The sequence below is a fragment of the Python bivittatus genome, unplaced genomic scaffold, assembly GCF_059951505.1.
Source record: "Python bivittatus isolate LINGU-HERP-01145 unplaced genomic scaffold, Pbiv_v1 ctg000480_np1212, whole genome shotgun sequence".
Taxonomy (NCBI): domain Eukaryota; kingdom Metazoa; phylum Chordata; class Lepidosauria; order Squamata; family Pythonidae; genus Python; species Python bivittatus.
The window spans coordinates 73,862,032-73,882,683 of NW_028277075.1; the positions used below are offsets into that span (position 1 = coordinate 73,862,032).

The 20,652-nt window shown below is 38.0% G+C and overlaps 1 protein-coding gene across 4 annotated transcripts; it reads left to right on the forward strand.

Moving 5' to 3' along the window:
- Positions 1–387: 387 nt before the first annotated feature.
- Positions 388–17,348, forward strand: MAX (MYC associated transcriptional regulator X). Of its 4 annotated transcripts, none has more exons than XM_088146308.1 (5): positions 388–604; positions 8,976–9,082; positions 13,743–13,873; positions 15,355–15,408; positions 16,105–17,348. In XM_088146308.1, exons 1-5 carry the CDS (start codon positions 569–571, stop codon positions 16,290–16,292), a joined length of 516 nt encoding a protein of 171 aa, XP_088002434.1. In that variant the 5' UTR covers positions 388–568; the 3' UTR covers positions 16,293–17,348. The 4 variants fall into 4 exon arrangements, with proteins under 4 accessions (XP_088002434.1, XP_088002435.1, XP_088002436.1 ...); XM_088146309.1 differs by having other exon boundaries at positions 394–604; positions 8,976–9,083; positions 13,750–13,873; XM_088146310.1 differs by lacking the exon at positions 15,355–15,408 and having other exon boundaries at positions 399–604.
- The last annotated feature ends 3,304 nt before the right edge of the window (positions 17,349–20,652 follow it).

Below are 20,652 nucleotides of genomic sequence, written 5' to 3' on the forward strand. Positions count from 1 at the left end.
GAAAGGCATTGCTAACGCACACCGTTCTTCTTCCTTCTAAAAACAACACCATCCGCTCTATAAGCTACAAAATAAACTGAACGAAAACAGCCCTTAAACACATCTTGCCATCCTTCCTCTCATCCACGTGTCCCCTTCTCAGGTTGTCGGGAAACCGAGCCCTTCTTCCTTCCCAGGGACTACAGCCTCCGTCATGCACTGCATAGACACTGCGCAGGCTGTGACCTCAGAGGACAAGCGCTCCTCAGAGGCCACTGGGAATCCGAGTCCCAGGGCCCCGGCGGTGGCTGCCATTCGGCGCCGAAACAGACTCCATTTCCCAGCAGGCTTCGCAGAGCGAGCGGCAGACGTGAGAGTGAGTGGACGGTGCGGGGCTCAGTCGTCACGTGCAGTACGAGGTGCGTGTGCCGTTGATGCTGGAGGAGGAGACGACGGAGACGCGGACGACGGAGAAGGAGGAGGCTGAGGCTGCTCCGCGCGGGGGCTTGTTGTTGCGGCAGCGGCTCTCCGCGGTTCGGCCCGCAACGCTTCCCTGGAAGGCCCCGGAACGGCTCGGCCGGCGACAACGATGAGCGACAACGATGACATCGAGGTGGAGAGCGACGTGAGTGCCTCGCTGGTCTCCCGCATCCCCCTTCCTCCCCCGACCGTGTCCCGGCTCTCTCCCCTTCCCTCTCCCGGTCGGTCAGTCGGAGCGTGTCAGGCGGCGGCGGGCGCGGCTGAGCGGCGCTGACAGTAACGCGTGTATCTCTCTGTCTCTTTCTGTCTCTCTGTCTTATTGCAGGAAGAGCAGCCGAGGTTTCAGTCTGCGGTACGTCTCTCTGCCTTTCATTCGCTTAGCCCCCCACCACCCCCCACATCCCCGGACCCTCAGGCAGAGAGCGCGGCCCGGCAGCCAAAGTCCTACTGGGGGGCGGGGAGAAGCTGGCGGAGGGGAAGAGGAAGGGGGGTGGCCTGGCCGTGCCCCCCCTCCGGGCCTGGCCTGAGAGGGGAGGAAGAGAGTCGGGCGGGCGGGCCTTCGTGTCGTAGGGACAGAGAGAGAGAGAGAGAAAGAGAGGCCTGTTGAAGTGGGGGACGCCGGCGTTTCTCCTGTGTTGGAGGAGACTTTTGTAGGCCTATCTGGATAGTGGTCGGTCGCTGAGGGATAGGGACGACGAAGAGATTTGGAGGGGAGAGTCAGCGTCGCTGTCTTCTGAGACGATGAGAGTTGGACTGGAGCAAAAGGCGTGAGAGTGGAAAAGTGGTGTGGTTTTTATGGGAGCTTTGCATGACAGGTCTGGAGCAGAACTTCAGAGTAAGTCAGGTGGGGTAACAATAAGAACCCCCCTGGCCTTTCTCCTTTGAGCCCCTTTCTAAAGCCGGGGCATGGTGGGATCAAGATGAAAGGAGACCAGGCTGAAGGAGGCTTACCACTTACCAACATCAGCAGAAAGCCAGGCTGGTTATTTTGAGAGGAGGAACTGAGGATACCACAGACTGTCTGGAGGGCAGGAGGGGGATTGGCAGTTTGCTGCTGTGGCAGAGAAATGGCACGTGGAACAGTAATCAAGTCTTTTAAAATCTTATACCCTGCTATTAAGTGTCACTGAATATGTTTCAGAGTGACAAAGTATACTCTCTTTAAAATACAGTGGCATCTAGTTCAGGAGACTATGTCTGTAGTATCCTATAGATTGTCCCTGAAGGCTGTGGAAGAACACCTTCTTCCCTGCTGCTGTCACGATTTAATGAATGAGAAAATGGGATTTCTCTTATATTGGTGTTCAAATGCACTAAGATTATTTTTAAAAGGCTGTGTACTATAGAAAATCCCCCCAAAATAGCTGCTTGTAACTTATGTTCAGGTGTTGGATAATATATATAAAAATATTCATGACATGCATGTGGAAAAAATACTTGGCTGTACCACTGATTCTAACAATGAATTGCAGAGCCAAAAGGTACTTTTTCTTGGAATTTGCATCGTAGTACACAACCTTTTATTTTGCATACTTGTGACTTGTGAATTACGTAGGGTTGATTGCAGTTGAGATATAAACGACTTATAAATAGTAATAGTAATAACAACAACCTTCTTTGTGGCAAAGTAACTCAATAATACCAAAGTAAGTTTTTTGTATCTTGCCAGTGTCTGGTATCCTTGTAGTGCAACCTGGTATGTGATTCACAGAAACAGTTCTTTCTGGTTGCCTTTGTTTTGCTCATGGGTGCAACAATACTGTGCTGCTGAGTTTTAAACACTCATAAATGGTGATATACTTACTTGTGGCCTTGTTATTAATTTACATAATTTTACTTTCTGTAGATAGATAATAAAAGTAGAGTGACTGAAGCATAGTTTTTTTTTAATTTTTAGAAAAAGAGTAGACTGGTGTTAAGCTTAAGTAGCTAATTAAATACAGCCAACTTTAATCAGATTTCATATTTTGAAATCCAAATTTTTACTGAATAAGATTGCATGCTAACTGATTGCTATAATAAATGCAACTAAATTGAGCTTTTGTACAAAGTAAACATATAATTTAAAATCTTTGGTACATGCCTGCTATATACACTGCCAAATATTACAGGTAGTCCTTGACTTACAACCACAATAGGGATCAGAAAATTCATTGTGAAGCAGTGTGGTCATTAAGCGAGGCATCATGTGACCACACCCGATTTAACAACATTTTGTGGCAGTCATTAAGCGAATCACTGGGGTCATGAAGTGAATCATGTGGTTAAGCAAATCATGCCATCATTAAGTGAATCACGCAGTTCCTCATTGATTTTGCTTGTTGGAAACTGACTGGGAATGTCACAAAATGGTGATCACATGACCCTAGGATGCTGCAACAGTCATAAGGGCAAGGACTGGTCATTAGTCGCTTTTTTAGCACTGTCATAACTTCAAACAGTCACTAAACGAATGGTCGTAAGTTGAGGACTACCTGTGCTTATTTAAGGTCATATATGTTATTGTGTACACTAAGGCTGTACAGTGCTTCAGATTTAAGGCAAAAAGATCTCTGGAATGTGAGAGGGCGCTCTCTGCAGCACTGTAAACATAACACAACTTCTCTGGAGATTGTGTTCCAGCTGTTCAGAGGAACCACACAGTTTCTGGAAAAAATGAAACTGCATTAAAGAATTGTGACAGGTGCTACATGAACACCCTTGCTTGTTCAGAAACACTTTTTTCCTGAAGCCCTGATAGCTATACAATTCATGCAGTGGTACTAAGCAAGAATGTTCATTTATAGACCACAGATGCACTCCTACACACGGCAAACTGCAAATTAAGTCCATTAAATAATAATGAGTAACTTCTGAATAATATGTATAAGGCTGGGTCATAACTGTTCAAAAATTGCTGTAAGTAAGCACTAAATATGAGTTATTTAGCAAACTGTTTTAAGCAGGATGCAAAATAATGCTCTGTTTGATTAATAGCTGTAAAAAAGCCATAGTTTGAGAATTGAACCATATAGACTATGCATGATTTTTGAGATAAAAAGAGTAACATCCAATCGACTCTATTATCTCTGGTGACTTTCTTGTTACTGGCTTGGTTCCAGAGCTCCTCTGACTAGAATTCTTTGGGGTGCTTCAGTTGTCTAGGTTGATCGAATGAATTTGCCAACTCCTCCTTGCCTCCTGAAAAATTATTCTAGAAAATTGAAGATTCCCTAAAACGATGTTTGGCAGGAGAGATATTAGAAAACTGGGTTGGCTAAAATTGTTTTACTTTTACATCTTTCAACAACAGGAAGATTTCCTGAATTACAGTTCCTTCTATAAGTAGAAAGAGCCCCTTCACTCTGGAGCCATAGCCCAGAGTTCATTGGGAAGTCAATATTGCATCTTGTATTCATAAGACTAGTCATCAGATCAAGTTTTTGCCATTGTATGTTTTTCTTTCAGGTTATATTTTTCTATTTGTCTTTGAAGTAGAAATACACCACATGAATTAAGATGTCAATATTTATGTCAAATGTCAGTTTATTTTATGCATTCATCTAAATTAATTGTTAAGTAGATTATTACCTGTGTTGAAAAGGAACTTGTCATTTATTATTAGTGTATACCTGTTAAGTTCAAATTGTTCTCTTCATTTTCTTAACATTTAAAATATTCAGCTTAGTATTTACTCAGTTTAACAAGAGTCAAGATCTCTGTTTCTTTAATAGGGAGCCATTGACTGTTCTAAGAAATAAGTAAAATGCTTTCTGTTTTCTTGCTGATATGTCTTACCAGTTTCATAATAGATTTACAAACAGAAGAGATTTAAACTGCAACTACTTCCTTTTTTAAAAAGTCTAGTCTGAATGCTCAGGCAATGGTTAGCAATCCACAGAATATAGGCTGACTTACAACTGAATAGGTCGCAAAAATTAAAAAATATGTTTTGAAAAATACTTTATATATGATTACATTAATTTTACTAGTTATTTAAAGATGAGTTTTATTGAGGCTTATTTTGTAGAGATGTGTACTGAGTTTAAGATAATATATTAAGAAATTGTACCAAGAAAAAAAGTGTACTATTAGTGTTATATAACACTTAATTGCATTCAAAATGCCATATGCATACTAATAGTGTCTGGAGCAATTCAGCAACGTCTGTCCTTACTATATGAAGGGCAAATCCCTAGGTCTGTACTAGAGTTAGGTTCAAATCCCTGGCATCTCAATAAAGTGCTTTCAGATGTCGTGGAGATTCTGCTAGACAGAACAAACAAAATTGACCTAAGTGGCCTCTGTGTCCTGACTTGAAATATTTAATTTTATCCGAAAAGAATCTTGGTGTACAGGTACTATATTTTCATAATTGAGAGTGAACTGCTATTAGTTAAAGAACAGATTTTAACGTAACTGTTAGAAAACATTTTTGGATGTAGATGCCAGTTGACACAAAAAGAGAAACCCCTGGCATGTGAACAATAGCAGAGAATTGTTTATAGCATATAACCTGTCATATTTTTATTGCTATGCTTTATTGACTTTATTTTTAAAAAGAATGAAAAAGGAACAAAAATAATTGGATAGGCAGTGTAGTCTGTATGTGTGGATGTGTATTGCTTCAAGTTTTAGAATTTCTTGGATATATAGGGGTGTGCAAGATGTTCTGTCCCAAAACATTCAAACCTCAGAATAGGCCATTCTAAGTGTGTAGAAATGGGTCATTCTGTTTGTTGGATTTGTTCCAGAGCATTTGTAAATTACCAGTTCTGAGGCTGAAGTGACCCATTTTTTAGTTGCATCTGCACGATTCCATGACAAAATATTTTGTATTGCCCTAAAGAAAAGTTGAGTAGCATTTCTTAAGAGTGCTTTAAAGACAACGAGGCCTGTTTTTGTGTAGTACTAAGAACAAACTGTAAAATCCCTTCCAGTTTTAAATTTAGGGGAATGAATATTTGAATTAAACACAAGAAGGTTAAGAACATCATTATTTTAAATTGTTGAAAGAATATTCATTCTTCTGTGGAGGTTTTAAGATCTTATCTTTTCAGAACTTACTTTGTAGACTGAAAAAGTAATCTGAACTATTTCAAAATGGGCTATTCCTGTGCTTGGCACATAGTGCCTAGTGTTGCTGAATCATAATATAGCTGAATGGCACCTACTTCCTACCTGAATAAAACAATGACATCCCTCATAATATTTATCCACCTGCTTTCTGACCTCATCTAAAATCAGCATCAGACAGTAAGAATCAAATGCCATTATTTCTGTCCTGATTTGAACATGCATCTATTTTACAATGAGTTCTATTAGCAGGTAGTCTCTGCTATAATAAAACTATTAATTTCTTTCCTCACTCCCTTTTCATGCCAGGAGCTAAGATTTTCCTGGACAAATTATTTTGAAAGCAGCTGATCAAAGTAGTAATGGCAGTAGGCCACCTTGCTCTGATGAATGGGAGCCAGTGTTTTCATGCTATCCTTATTCATCAGCATCTAACATGGGTTCTGCCAGCCAAAACTCATTGGATTAGATCTGGCAGCTTTTCTTAAATGCAGTTTGCTTGCTCTCAATCCTTGCCAGTAATTCATTACAGCAGAGACAGGTACTATATCCAGTCTTAGCTGGTCCTGTTTTTACAAAGTAATTATGGAAACAGGACAATTTAGCATACTACAGCCAGCATTACTTTTACTGTTATGATGGGGTATCAGACTGTTCTGTGGGGGGAAAAAAATCTTCTGTTGGGTTGACTTTATAAGTTCCTACAATTCCCCCCCAGAATTACAAACTTTGGAAGGAATGGCAAATGGTATCTAATGGTGAAAGTATTTTGAACTAGAAATAAGGGTGCGATAAGAGTTTCTAATAACCTACCATGTCCTTTTGATTAATAAAGCTGTTGAAATGAGTTGTCTGTGCATTTCATCTTGCAGTATAATGTACTGAAAATGTCAGCAGTGTCAAGATTTGTAACAACATCAGTGAAATAGTATAAGAATCATGAGTAATAAGGCAGTTTTATTTATCCAGTACAACCTTTTTGTTTTCTTTTTAAGGTTCCAGTAAAAATGCTTTATTATAATCTATTCCCCAGCCAAGTCACATATATTCAATAGAACAAATATTATATATGAAGTTAGAAAATTGTGATTGCTATCGTCTGCAAGGGAATTCCTATGATTACAGCATGTACTTCTGAATACATGACATACATGCAGTCAGTCATTCTTGCTCTCCTGTTTTGCTCCTTTGGGCGCAGATTCATCGCCATTCTGTATTTCTTTCCAGTTGATGGTACTATATTTGATAATATCCACCTAGCACCTGAAACAGTGTTAAAGTTCCACAGTAGTTTGGAAGGTAGAGTGAAAACCTGTCTTGCTATTTTTTTTCCCAGCTCATTTGCCCCTTTATAGCTATTTGACCCAGCTATTAAACCATACCTTTAAATTGTTATATATTGTATTTATCAATATATATATATTGATATATATATTGTCAACAGCTGTTGATATAGTTGTCAACAGCTGTAATAACTAGTATACTCTTCTTCTATTGTGGTCTTTACCCACAATTGTAGGAAATTTGTGAGTTTCAATCCTGATTCTTGTTCAGGAATATAATTTATTCTAAGAATTGGCTTGTGCCATTTTTCTCTTTTTATGATTTCTGCTGCATAATAGATTCTAGTTTGATCTTGGACTTTAGTGTGTGTGTACTATTAGCATTTTTCCCTAATCATCTACAGACAGCTATTTTTTTTCCTTAATGCACAGGATTTAATAAGCCTTGTTGGATCAGTAATTAATATCATTTACACTACCCACATTTTTGTCCTTGCCTTCTTTTCTTTTTCTGCCCATGAGCAGAAACAGTTTCAAGTGGCTGAAGCACTTTGTCTTTTCTGTCACAGCCTGGGCCAGAGTAGCATATTCTGGAGAAGTGACTCAGAACAAAAAAATATGTTACTTCTTAGTCCAGTTCCACCTGTAAAATCCTGCCATGCTGAACTGAAGGAAACAGTTACAGAAAAATTACTTGTACTTTGGATTTGGGGTCCAGACACACCCAGAGTGTCTGGTTACATCTGCGGACAGTTTCTGTTTTCAGAGTTGAGTGTGGGATCATTGCCAGGCCTGTGTAACATGAGGCTGCCTTGGTATTTGGAAGCAAACAATCTACTCCTCATAATTTGATTTCAGTGTTACCACCTGAACTGAGTCAAACAGCAGTGGGAACAAAAACAAACCAATAGCTGTGAGCGGAAGCAGAGTGATGTAGATATAATTGCTGCAGAAACTGTAAACTGACTATTAATGAAGATAAATGTTGAACTAATCTTAAGAGAAAATTAAGTTTAAAATAAGCTAGGTTCTTATCCATTGAACCATTTTCCTCCACGTCATCCCCTGATAGAAGTATTAAAGATTTTTATAATATTCCTTATCACAAAGGAAGACAAGTAATTGCTTAGAAGGCTCTATGTAAATTAAAATGCACTTACTGTATTAGTATGATAAGAAATGGCTAGTGATTTATTTATGGAATTATTTGGTGATGGTCAGCTTCTTGGAACATGATAACTAAAATGTAGATGTCCGTAAATGTTGTTAAGCTGATAATGTTTTGTTACCCAGGAATCCTTTTAGCAATCTTTGAAACTTTGCAGTTATGGTGACATTCTTTACCGTTCATAAATTCAGATAGAAGAAATGATTCTATTTGTACAGAATAATTGCATAAAAATAATTGCAAAATATTTATGTTTGCAATGTAATTTTGAATTTAGACATCAAATCTTAAGTGCTCAATTATCATACTGCAACAAAAAATCAAATAGTTCTAGTTGCTTTTGTTACCTAGTTATATGGCTATAAGCAGTTCATACTCAAAAGTTTTCATTTATACATTACATTTGTATACTATATGAACAGAAAAAGAAGCCATGGCAACTATTGTCCAACTCCTGTAACTTATCTATACATCACAAAGTCTGCGAACATGGAACTTTAGCATATATAGCATTATTTGGGAAGCTTTAATCTATGTACATGCTTATGGTGATCTCTGAATAGGGGTTATATTTGCACTAGTTAAGATCCTTTCAGGGCTTCCCGCTGTGTTTTGGGGATTCCATATGAAACCTCTATTTGTTCATTTTTCATTGTGAGCCTTTTCTGTAGAATAATATCAAGAAAATCTGGAACAAGAGAGTCCTACTTGGGATTAAAATCATTTATTCCAGGCAGAAGACACATATCTGAACAAATCTGACCAACAGAAAATATTTGGCAAAAGCCCTTCTTTTATTAATACAAACTTACTTTTCATGATTGCAGTTGTCCTGAATTGTTTGGATGCTAATTTTGTTGATCAGCTTGCTTCTTTGCAGGGCTTTGATTTTCATCACCCTTCCTTTTTCCTATATGCTTCCTAGTCCAGGGATGCAGGGGAAGCCTCATGTCTTTATGCCTAAAATAATGCTTGTTCTTTGTTGTTTTGTTTTGTTTTTAATGTCCTAGGCTGACAAACGTGCTCACCACAATGCTCTAGAGCGCAAACGCAGGGACCACATCAAGGATAGTTTCCACAGCTTGCGGGATTCTGTACCATCACTTCAGGGAGAGAAGGTGAGTTTATTGAGAGAAGTGATATGCTTTCCCTGCTCCTCATTGAGCATAAGGAAGTTGTATCCCAACCCTATTGATTTTAGTAAGTAAGCAAGAAACAATCAGTGCCAGGAGACAACTCTGCAAGGGTCCCAAGTAGTCTTCCAGAATACATGTTCTTGCTTCTTTTGTTTCTTTATATTTTGTTATACTTTTAAAAATAAACATGAATCACACTGTAGCAAGTACGTTTTTTTATTATCAACTATTTCTAAGTAGTTGAAAGTTTTTCTCTTTTAGGGCTGGAGTGTTTCTCGTCTGGCTATCTAAACCTGATAGGATGGTACACTTCTCTACATATGGATAGCAAGATATTCTGACATTTTATGAGGTGGTTAAAAATTATTGCAGGTTTCTCATTTTTTGCACTGGCAAACTTTTATTTAGTTTAAGGTTTGAGGCTATAAAAATTAGTTCCCTTTCAGAGACAATTTATAAAAAACATGGGCAAAGGAAGGAAGAAGAACTAAAAGAGTGCCCTGTGTGTGAGTCCCCTACTTCTTTCCCCCTAAGCCTCTTATGGCAATAGGGAGATCTCTAGCTCTTTTTTCCCTCTCTGATGAAACTATCATTGTTGTACATAGCCATTTCAAGTTCTATACTCCTTATGACCAATTGTTTAATTTGTTGAAGCGTTCTTTAAATTGTTTACTATGATTGCAAGCCACATCTTAATTTTTTTTTAAATAATTAAAGTAGCATTTAAATTTGTGACTTAGGTGACCTTCTACTTGGGTAGGAGAGAGAGTCATTATTTGGGACTAAGTCAGATAAAGTCATTATTTGACTTGGTCCCAAGATTTTAGAGAATAAGTGCTTTCCATGTAGTAGTAAGACACATTTTTTAGAACTGTGAAGTACCTAGCATACATGTTGCTCAGTTCTTCATTTGGCAACTCCTGCCAGCAGGCACAGCTAACAAATCTGGATGGCTCCTCTAGGCTTTCTTTGTTGTAACTTGTAAGCCAAGAATTTTGTCTTGTTTCTCTTTGAATGCCAAAAGGCAGGAAGAAACCATGATTTCTGACTCTGATTTATTGAGAAAAGAATAAGTAAGATTCTTACTTGTTTTCACATCATTTCACATGGAGAGAACCGTAGTTGTTGAAAATTTCTGGCTTCTTAATGTGTGCAAACATGAGAGTATTTTTCTTCCTCTCTGTTTGGCATGATATTAGCAAATAGCTTTTGATAGGGCTAAAGTGGCTCTCCCAAAAAGAACAAGGAAAAGGTATCCTGTTAATCATCAGCAATTAAAATCCCTTTTGAGGTGACTGCAAAAACTTATTGTAAGATATTTGGCTTGGTAGACAGCATTTTTATGTGTAGTCACCTCTGATGACTCTGTGTCCTAGACATTGTCAAGGCACACCCATATATTAATCATGCTGTACAGGCAAAGTTTTTAGGACTGAGATCTGATACCTATATAACCTGTTAGCTAAAATATGTGGGCAAGCTTTCTCCTTTTTGACTCCCCTCTGAGACAAATGCAAGCTGCTATATGCTTAACACTCTGGAATTTTACAAGAGACTGATGATATGTTTATGGCAACTTTGGTAAAAATGAATGAGTTTGAAAAGCATGTTACATAATTTATCTTGTATACCGAAGGCATACTGATAGCATGAAGTCCATATCATATATAGGCTTCAACCTTTTGCTAAATGAGGAAAAATCATTCACATCAGGCTAAACAGGAAAAATCCCCCCTTTTCTGGCCTTTTTTGATACAGAATAGGACATTTGGGGTGAAAGTTGACTACTGTGAGCTGGGCATTTTCTTGCTGGAAAGACTGAATTGGAAACTTGGACAACCAAAGTGTTGTTAGTTTTGATGCACATACAGATGGTCAGTTTCAGTGTATATTTGTATTTGTGCATATATATATACACCCATATAACATGCATGCACATTAAAAGAGATAATATTCCTAGTACTATTGGCTGACTGCATATTCTAATGCATATTCTAGTGCAACTACTCATAAAAGATATTTGCATATAAACATGAATAGAGTTTGCTCAATATGCTAATAGTTTGCTACACTAATTGAGTTACGACAGAAAATAATGATCACATTAGCAATTTAAAGTATGGTCTACTCTGTCCCTGTATCATACACAAGTATGCTGTAGGTGTCCATGAAATAAGCAGAAAGTTTTAATCTGAGCTCAAAATGAAAGAGTGTACCTAAGTTCTGACATAACAAAATTCAAAATGTTTCTAGTATTTTGCCTAGAGAATAGTTAGACACTTTGCTCTTTGTGTTTTGTCCTAGGACAACACGAGTGTGATAGCAGTCTGTACTAAGTACTGCCTGGTGGTTAAGTATGCTTTTTGCAGCTTGTCTTATCTGCCTAAACAGCCAGAGAACTGAACCCCATAAAGAAACAACAGTGGATCCACACAGCTTGTGAGCAGCATAATAATAGCAAAAATACACTTCTCTTGATATTGACTTGAGTTTCTTAATACATAATGCACACTTTTTACATCGGGTAGCTGGCTTATTCCGCCAAAAGAAACAATGGCAATTCAAAACAAGGCCTTTCCTCTGTTATTGACAGCTGAACTCCTGTTCAAGCAAATATGAGTACAGCTCCTCTTCTCATCTCTCACCTGAACACACGGAAGCCAGTGTGGGGCTCAGCTGAACGTACAGGAATAGATACATATGTAGAGGCTATTTGCACTGTGAATGTTTGAATGAGGCGTTAGTTTACAACTATCAAGCACAAGTTTTAATTCTACCAAACATGGCATAGTTTAATTAAAACTATATTAATCTAAAATAATTATCATTGTTTTGCTTGATAGTCATTGTCAGCTGAATTAGCAGTCTAGAAAAATAGTTTTAACTGTTTTAGATAGATGCATTTAGAAATGAGGAATAGCTAGTACATCAGAACTAATATCCTGTTAAAAGAATATGTCTATATAGTCACAGCATTCAGAGTTATATTTACACCTGTTTTGTGCTTGCTTATTTGTTTAGAGCATTTATATCATCATCCATCTCAAGCAATGCAATGGGCATAAAAAAACCATCAAGCAACAAAAGCAAAACAAAATAACACATAATATTACAAACCAACTAAAACAATAAAGTGACAGCCAGAACTAAAATATACTCTGCTCATCTTGACCAAAAGACCTAAGGAAAAAGCCAGGTCTTGACTAATTTCTGAAAGCCTGCAGGATCAGGGCCAACCATATTTATTTATTATTACTTAATGTTTTGATTACAATAACATACTCTTCTGAAGGACAGAAACAAATAATATTTACAGTACCTTAGAAAAATCAGAGAATGACAAATACAAATATGATTATTAAAATATGCGTGTGTGTATGTATGTATATATGTGTATGTATATATGTGTATATATATATATATACACATTTACATTTACATTTTTACATATTATACATATATACACATATACATGCATACATATACATATATATTAATATTACCCAGTTTACTATTTTATTGGACCATTAAATTTGAAAAATTATATAAAACAACTGTGTAATCAGTCTCTGTTCTGCCATTAGAAGATAAACTAATACTGTAATGCTTTAGCTAGAAGTAGTTCATTTTATCCTGCAGGGACTGCTTGGGGAAATGTTTTGTCTCCTTTACCCCTTTCAATTCATGAAAGTAAAATGATAATGCATAATTTCAAGCAGTTAAATTATACTAAGCTATATAAAACTGATTGATCGTGGCATTTGTACTAGGGATATGTAAACTCTTTAAAATCTAACTATTTTGAAACACCTCATTTCTAGTGTAGAACCCTCCCATTGCAAGTGGAAAAGTTTTGTGCGCTCAGTGGGCTGTTCCAAGCATTTTGTAAGTGTTTCAAGCTCAAAAGCAATGAGGAGCTCAGAACAAAATTCTTTCATTTAGAAAAAGGAAAAATAAGCCCATGGAAACAAAATTGTTCCAGTTTGTCCTTTTCACAGTACAGTCAACAGGGCAGTATTTCACTTTCCACATCACTCTCCCAAACATAAATGTTCAGTGCAAAGATGCGGGTACTGTAGTACATGAGTGCACAGATGCCAAGGACTGTAGCTTTGGAAAACTATCCATAAGATATTTTACAATCATGTATGCGTTATAAGAAGAGATGAACGATTGGCAGACAGTCCATATTATATTGCTGCAGGGTTTATTGGCCAGGTTTGTTGGAGAGCTCCAGTGGTTGAATGAAGCTATGACTGGCAACTTGATCTCTTGCAGAGAAGCTGCTGTTACAGCTGTTGAGAGTTCCTTTGCTTTGCTGCAGAAGTTCTCTTGAATGTAGGAGGGTTGATTTACAGAGTAGTTGGCATTACAGGGAATGATCCGTCTAGAGGTCCCTTTGGGCAGTTGCTTAATGCTATGATCAGCAGCTATTAGCAGAGTTTCTGTATAAATAGGAACTGAGTATGAAGTTGGAAAACAGGTGATATCCTGACACCTAAATAAGAATTTTAATACTAAGGTTGTGACTTAGTCAAACGTGGATTATCTTGCATAATATATATCTATGTAGCTGGCTGTCAGAATTTGTATTTTATGTATCAGAACTAGGACTTTATTTGGTGTTTTTTTCCTACTATTGCAACAGGCATCCCGGGCCCAAATCCTAGATAAAGCCACAGAATACATCCAATACATGCGCCGGAAAAACCACACACACCAGCAGGACATTGATGACTTAAAGCGCCAGAATGCCCTGCTGGAACAACAAGGTCAGTAGGCCTGAACTGGGCTCTTCATATTCGTGGTCTGAAGGTTATGCTATCTCACAGCAAAGCCCTCCCTATGGTGTTTATGGATCAACATCTAGTTACCTGTTTTGAGTAAAGCTGTTATTGGGGTGAGAAGCTTAAAGGTTTTATATGTTGGCAGTGGGTATGTGTTTTCATACAGCCATTCCAAATTTGGTCTTTCTTCCCTGGCAGGATACTTAATACAAGATTAAAGCAGACCAGTAAGTTGTCACCAGACAGCTCCTGAGAGTCCAATATGTGTGTGCACACATATATGTGCACATGTATAAGGATTCCAGACCTAGCTGTGCCCTACCCAGGTTTATTTGAAGCACTTGTAATCAACTACAATTCAAGTATAGAAACATGTAACAAAAGCTATAACTGTGCATAAGGAGAATTAAAAAAACACAAAGTTTTCAGTGGACAGCAGAATGCTTGGATAGAAATAATGTGTGAGAAAACTTCCCAGGCAGCATTCTGCATTCCAGCTGCCACTGCAGAAGCAGCTTCCATTTTGTCTCCCTTCAAGCAGGTTGCATCTGCTGCTTTTAGCATCATTCTCAAGTAGGCTGAGATTGTTTCAGTCCCCAAACGAAAATATTTCCTTTAAAAAATAAAACTGCAGAGTCTGCCCCAGTGAACTAGGCTGCTTACCCATTTAAAGTTTGAGAATTAGGTTGAGTGAATCAACTAGGTGTTACTGACTACTGTGTAGAATTATTTCTATTTCTGTTGCTGTCATTTCTACAACCTCTGGGCTTCAATAGAATGTGAAATTAATTATCTGGTGCTTATGCCAAATTATTCCAATTCATACCCTCATGATGGATATATTAATACAGCATTTCTTATTCTTAATTGGACTAATGTTTCCCATTAGCATGCATAGCTTCTCTTTCGGTGTTTCCTGGAGTACCTAAAGCAGGGGTTCCTAAATTTTTTGCCATCACACCTCCCTTTAGTATACACACCTCCCCTACAAATCCAAACACCAAAATGAATACAAATGAATAATAAAAACAATACAATGAAATTTTGAGAAAGGTGGATTTATTGTAATAATGTGCTAAAAGGTTCTTCACACTGCCCCTGGACTCTTGTCTGCACCTCTCCAAAAGAGGTACACCTCAGTTTGGGAAACCCTGACCTAAAAGTAATTTTTTCTAATGGACTTTAAAAGTTTGTTTCATTTACTACTGTAATAGTATGACATACTAAGATCAACTTAGCATGTAAAGTTGTGGTACTTTATATATGAAGTACAGGTAGTCCTCAGTTTAAGAACAAGTTCTGTTCCCAAAATCTGTCCTTAAGTCAAATTTGTATGTAAGCTGGAACAGTACTATTGTATAATAGTGTATAAGTAATATTGTGTAATTAACTTGAATCATTGTGTATTTAACTCGAATTTTGCTGCAGTAGGCTCTGTTCTTAACTATGGGTTGTCTGTAAACTAGGTATTCTTAACCCGGGGACTGCCTGTACAAAAATACATATTAATTTTTATTCAGGTAAGTAATATAAATATAATTAGTATTAGAGATAAAGTGGCAAACTGCTGCTTTACCTTTGAAGTTCCCAAACATGTCATCTTGTGAGTTAGCAAATTGTTGTAACTGGTGGAGGGAGGGGAGGTTAGGCATATAAATGTTAAAATAGAAAATGTCAATGCTGTAGGTTGGAAGAAAGAAGCACTGTTATTAATTAAAATAATTCATAGTAACAAGAAATAGAACTTAAATTGACACAACAAAAATGTGTGAGGTGGTTTTACTAATTGACTGTATTATAATTAAATTTCATACTGAGGAAAGAAAAAATGTAGAATATGTAGGATTTTAGAAGGTGGGGGAGAAGTTTGAAGGAAGGGTCATAAGAAACAGATTAAGAGGAAGCCAACAACCCACTGGAAATAAGACTTTACTTTTGGGGGAAAGTCCTATGACCTAAAAAGAAAAGAATACTATAGCCTCCAGTATAAGTATACTCCAGAATCAGTGATCAATGATTGAAGACCCCACTAGACCCAAGTTAGCATCCTTACCATATTGTAGGCTGCTTTGTGGAAATTGCTTGCTTTGAAAAGCAGCTTTAAGTACCTAAATTAGTGGCATTCAAGGGCCAAATGGTTGCTCCCGTGTCAGTTACCTTGTGCGTTATGCCTGCCTTTCCCCCATCCATTTCCATATTCTTGATCTTGCTTTTAGTTCGTGCACTGGAGAAGGCAAGGTCAAGTGCTCAGCTGCAGGCCAACTATTCCTCTTCAGACAACAGCCTCTACACCAATCCCAAAGGCAGCACCATCTCCGCCTTTGATGGCGGCTCTGATTCCAGTTCAGAGTCTGAGCTGGAAGAGCCTCAGAGCCGGAAGAAACTTCGTATGGAGGCCAGCTAGAAGAGGCCTTGGATCCTGCTGCCATTAGACACTCGCTGGCTGCTTAAGGACTTTCCTTTTTCTTTAGTAGAGGCTCTCGGACTGCAGCTTCCTCTGTTCTTTGTCCCTTTCTGGCCCTTTCTAAGTTAACCCAACTCTGTGGCTTGGTAGCTTACCTTCTGGATGACACCAGCCATAGCTTGGAGCAGAATGCAGTTCTGCCCTGTGGCTGCCGGTTTCTAGTGCCAGGAATGCCCAGACCATTTGATAAACTGATGACTCTGTGATTGCCTGGAATGTGTGGAGACAATGAACTCTCCATTCTTCCACTAGAGCTGCACCAGCCTCTGTTGCATTTATCACAATATTGCTATTTATGATAATAAAGCCAGATATCCCCAGAAGAATCTTGGTAGAGGAAGGAGGCATGCAGATACAGGCATGGATGATCCTTCTTGCCTGAAGGGATGATGCAAGATTCACGTTGAGGCACAGAGATTCATTTCCTTTTTGTATTTTGGCAAATGATTAATTGGTATTTATTTCCTCCAATGGAATCTCAGTCTGGCCAGATTCCTCCTTCTGCTACGGACATTGGTAATGTGAAGCTACAGATTCAAACCATGATAAATTCTTCCCTTTTCTGTTTTGAATTTCTCAGAAACAGAGCCAGCTTTTTTAATGTAAATACACACAAGCTTTGTTACTTGGTACTAATAATTGCATTTAAAGTGTGGACCTGCTCTCTGGCAAATGGGCCAGTTTCCCATGTGAATTAAAGGGGCCTAGGCTGTAAGTGAGCAAAGACCTCTTTGCGCGTATGTGTGCATGTGTACACACATATGCATGGGTGTGCACATGCATGTGTGTGTGGTATGTGTGATTTTTTTGTCTTCTTTCCACACTCGTTTGTGATGTTTTCTGAATTTAGTGTGTACAAATGTAGCTTGGTCTCTGTCCAGGTGTGAGTCTATTCCATGGAACTGAAGTATGTTGTACATACTGCCCAAGAATTGTCTTGCAAGTTAAGGCTTCCCTTTACTATAAGACTATAAATAAAAAAAATATTTTATCCTTTTGAGTGGTACTGGTGTCTTTATGGGATGGTTGCAGTTGTCTTGTGTTCTCCCTCCAGTACAGGTAGTCCCCAGTTTAAGAACAAGTTCCGTTCCCAAGGTCTGTCCTTAAGTCAAATTTGAATGTAAGCTGGAACAGTATTATTATGTAATACTGTGTAAGTAGTATTGTGTATTTAACTCAAATCATTGTGTATTTAACTCAAACTTTGCTACAGTAGGCTCTATTCTTAACAATGAGTCGTCCATAAATCGGGCATTCTTAACCTGGGGACTACCTGTACTTAGATGGATGATACTTCACAGATCCTAAAACACAGAAGCTAAATCCACAGTGAATTTTTGGAAAAATAGGTGTTGGTTCTCATTTATTTGATTTATTTCTCACTTTTTGACAGACTATTTCCCAAAATAGTTCACAATATTCACCAAATGTAGTAAATGTACATCCAGTACAATTCAGTAAACAAAAATTCAGTCCAGTGTAACCAGGAGTAGGTGTTCAATAGTTTATAAAAATTATTTTTCAGCTAGGCTCCAGATTTCATGTCCTTTGCCTACTTGGAGATTGTCTGGATCCAACAGTCCTCTTGCAGGCCCCCAGGACACACACATGTGGATAGGATAGTTTTGTGAGGGAAGTTTAAGGTGCAACATGTCTAGGTTTTCCTGGTTTGGAAGAAACAACCATACGGAAGGAAGGAAGGAAGGAAGGAAGGAAGGAAGGAAGGAAGGAAGGAAGGAAGGAAGGAGAAAAAGAATCGAATCCGGGCTTCAAATATTTCAACTCTCCACACTTAGGTAACTCACAAAGCCTTTAGCCATATTCCCTGTGGTTCCCTTATAATCAGAGAAATTTTGCTTTATCCATCTATTTCACTGGATGATTCTGCCCAGCAGTAATGCTGCATTGGATCAGATATTTAGGATAGCTGAGAACTTGATAACATTTTAAAAAACTTCAGCTGCTTGCAGATTATGACTGGAATTTTATTATAATGTCAGCCCCAGTGAGATCAGCAGGACTTACCTCAAAAGAAATGTTTCTAGATTGCAACTTTAATTCTAGGAGTATATGTTGCAAGCCAAGCCAGGTTCATGTGATACCACTATTAGGTCAGAACAGTACAATGTCATCCTTAGAACTAATACGTTTAGATTTTTTCAGGTTGGATCATGGGTCCTGTAGTGCTTATAAGGTTTTTTAGAAAACTAATTTCATTCCAGTTGCTGCTCTTTTATTGCCACATTACTCCTTATTAACCTACATTTATAATGTTGTGCCAGTATATCCTGTTTGGTTAGTCTTGGAAGCATAACATATGGCTTCACTGATCTTAACATTTTATTAGAAACAAGATCAAGTTTTTCTACTGAAGCCTTTGTCAGTATCTGAGATCCTGGCAGCCAAGGAGAATTTGTTAACCAGATATCATGGTTCAAGGTTAGAGTTGAGATGCAAAAATCTGCACTTAATATGCTATTGCTAAAAGTGTTGCTAGAAGTAAAGAAAGTAAATTATGTGCCTTCCATAAGTTTAAAGAAAGGGCATTTGGTGGATATATTTTTGTGGTACAGTAAGTTGAATGGTATCCTCTGATAGATTCTGAGCTTTTAAAAACAGGGAGCAAACCCACACTCACTAGCACTGATGATGTTATCTAGTCAGGTAATGAAACATCTGCAAGCAAACAACCAGCTCAGAGAGCACCAAGGACTCCACAACCCTGAGATACATATATTCTCTTCTATCTGAGCTTTTAATCATTCATTCTAATTGGAACAGCCAATGAATGAATGAATGAATGAATGAATGAATGAATGAATGAATGAATGAATGAATGGAATGGTTTCTTGTGTGCTTCTGTGCTGGAAAGCTGGATATTAGTCTTCCACAAGAGCAGCTACAGTGGCCCTAAAGTAGGGAGAGGGGCTCTAAGATAGGGAGGTTCCTTAAAGCCAGTGGAAAAAACACTTTTTCTCAGAGGACAGAATCCAACATCTTTAGAACAGCTAGAAGACATATGAGCTTATAAGGCATACCAACAGGCTTTGGGTTATAACAATACTTAATTTCTGGAGAGGTAGCCCCCACCTGAGATATTTAAGTGTAATAAAGAAGAAATAGGTCTCACATGGGACTGAAAATTTTGTTTTCACATGTTATGCTATATTTCGAAGCATGCCATACTCTAAATTCAAGATTAAGCACTAATGTTCATAGCACTTCTCTTTTGCTTCAGGTTTTCCAACCCACTTAATTATAATTTTAAAAAATGGGCCCTGTTGGCATCTTCAAAAATAAAGTTGAGTGGCTATAGCCCTGGCTTGTATATTCCTCTGACCAAAAAACCCAGACAAATAAATTGGGATCGCATAGGGCCTTGAGGGGATGGTAGGAAGCCAGCTTACTCATTTGCCTTCTGGTAAACAACTATTTTGTTACTAAATGGTCCATAATGGCAGCTATTTTGTTGGAGCATCTGCAACATGGTAAAAGATTTAGATATGTCTACTGCCCTCCCATTACTTATTTATGCTTTAAATTATATTTCCAAGATTATAACGTGCATCATATGATCTTATATTAGCTCAAGAAGTAGGTTACCCTTGCTTAGTTCTATGTAGAGCATTTGCCAGTCCTAAAACCTTTACTGTCCATTAATGTACTTTACCTTGCAAACAAAGCTGTTCTTAACCAGCCTTCACACATATTCCTCCAAAATGTCGTGTGTCTTCCTGAATTATTCCAAAATGTTGTGTCTCTTCCTGAAATGGAGTAAGTAATTCAACCTGTTCTAGTATTTTTGTACAATTTATGTTTACTGCTCAGGGACTATACATAATATTTGGTATAGTGGTGGTAATAAAGTAAAATAAACATTCAGTCAATCAATAAAATGGGTCATGTGTCAGAAAATAGGATTTTCTAATTTTTCCTGGATTATTGGTGATTGGGAGGTTTGTTTTTTTAAACCATGTTACGGTTGTTTTAGCACTTACACTAGTTTTTCTGTAGTCCCTACTTCAAATTAGCAGAACATCATGCTTGTGATTGTTGAAAGGGTTGGGGGCCACAGAAGAGCCCAGAGTTTGAAATCTGTTCCTTGATCTAGCTTAGTTTTCCCTAAATGGGTGCCTGCCATATTATTGGAGGTCAGTTCCAATAATACTGTCCCCAACCACTGTAGTTATACATCTGGAAGGTATCAATATTTCTCATGATAATTGGGCTTTAATTAATGACTTGATTTTCTTCATTTTGCTCATGACAAAGCAGGTTCCTCCAGAGCCCAAAGCTGTTG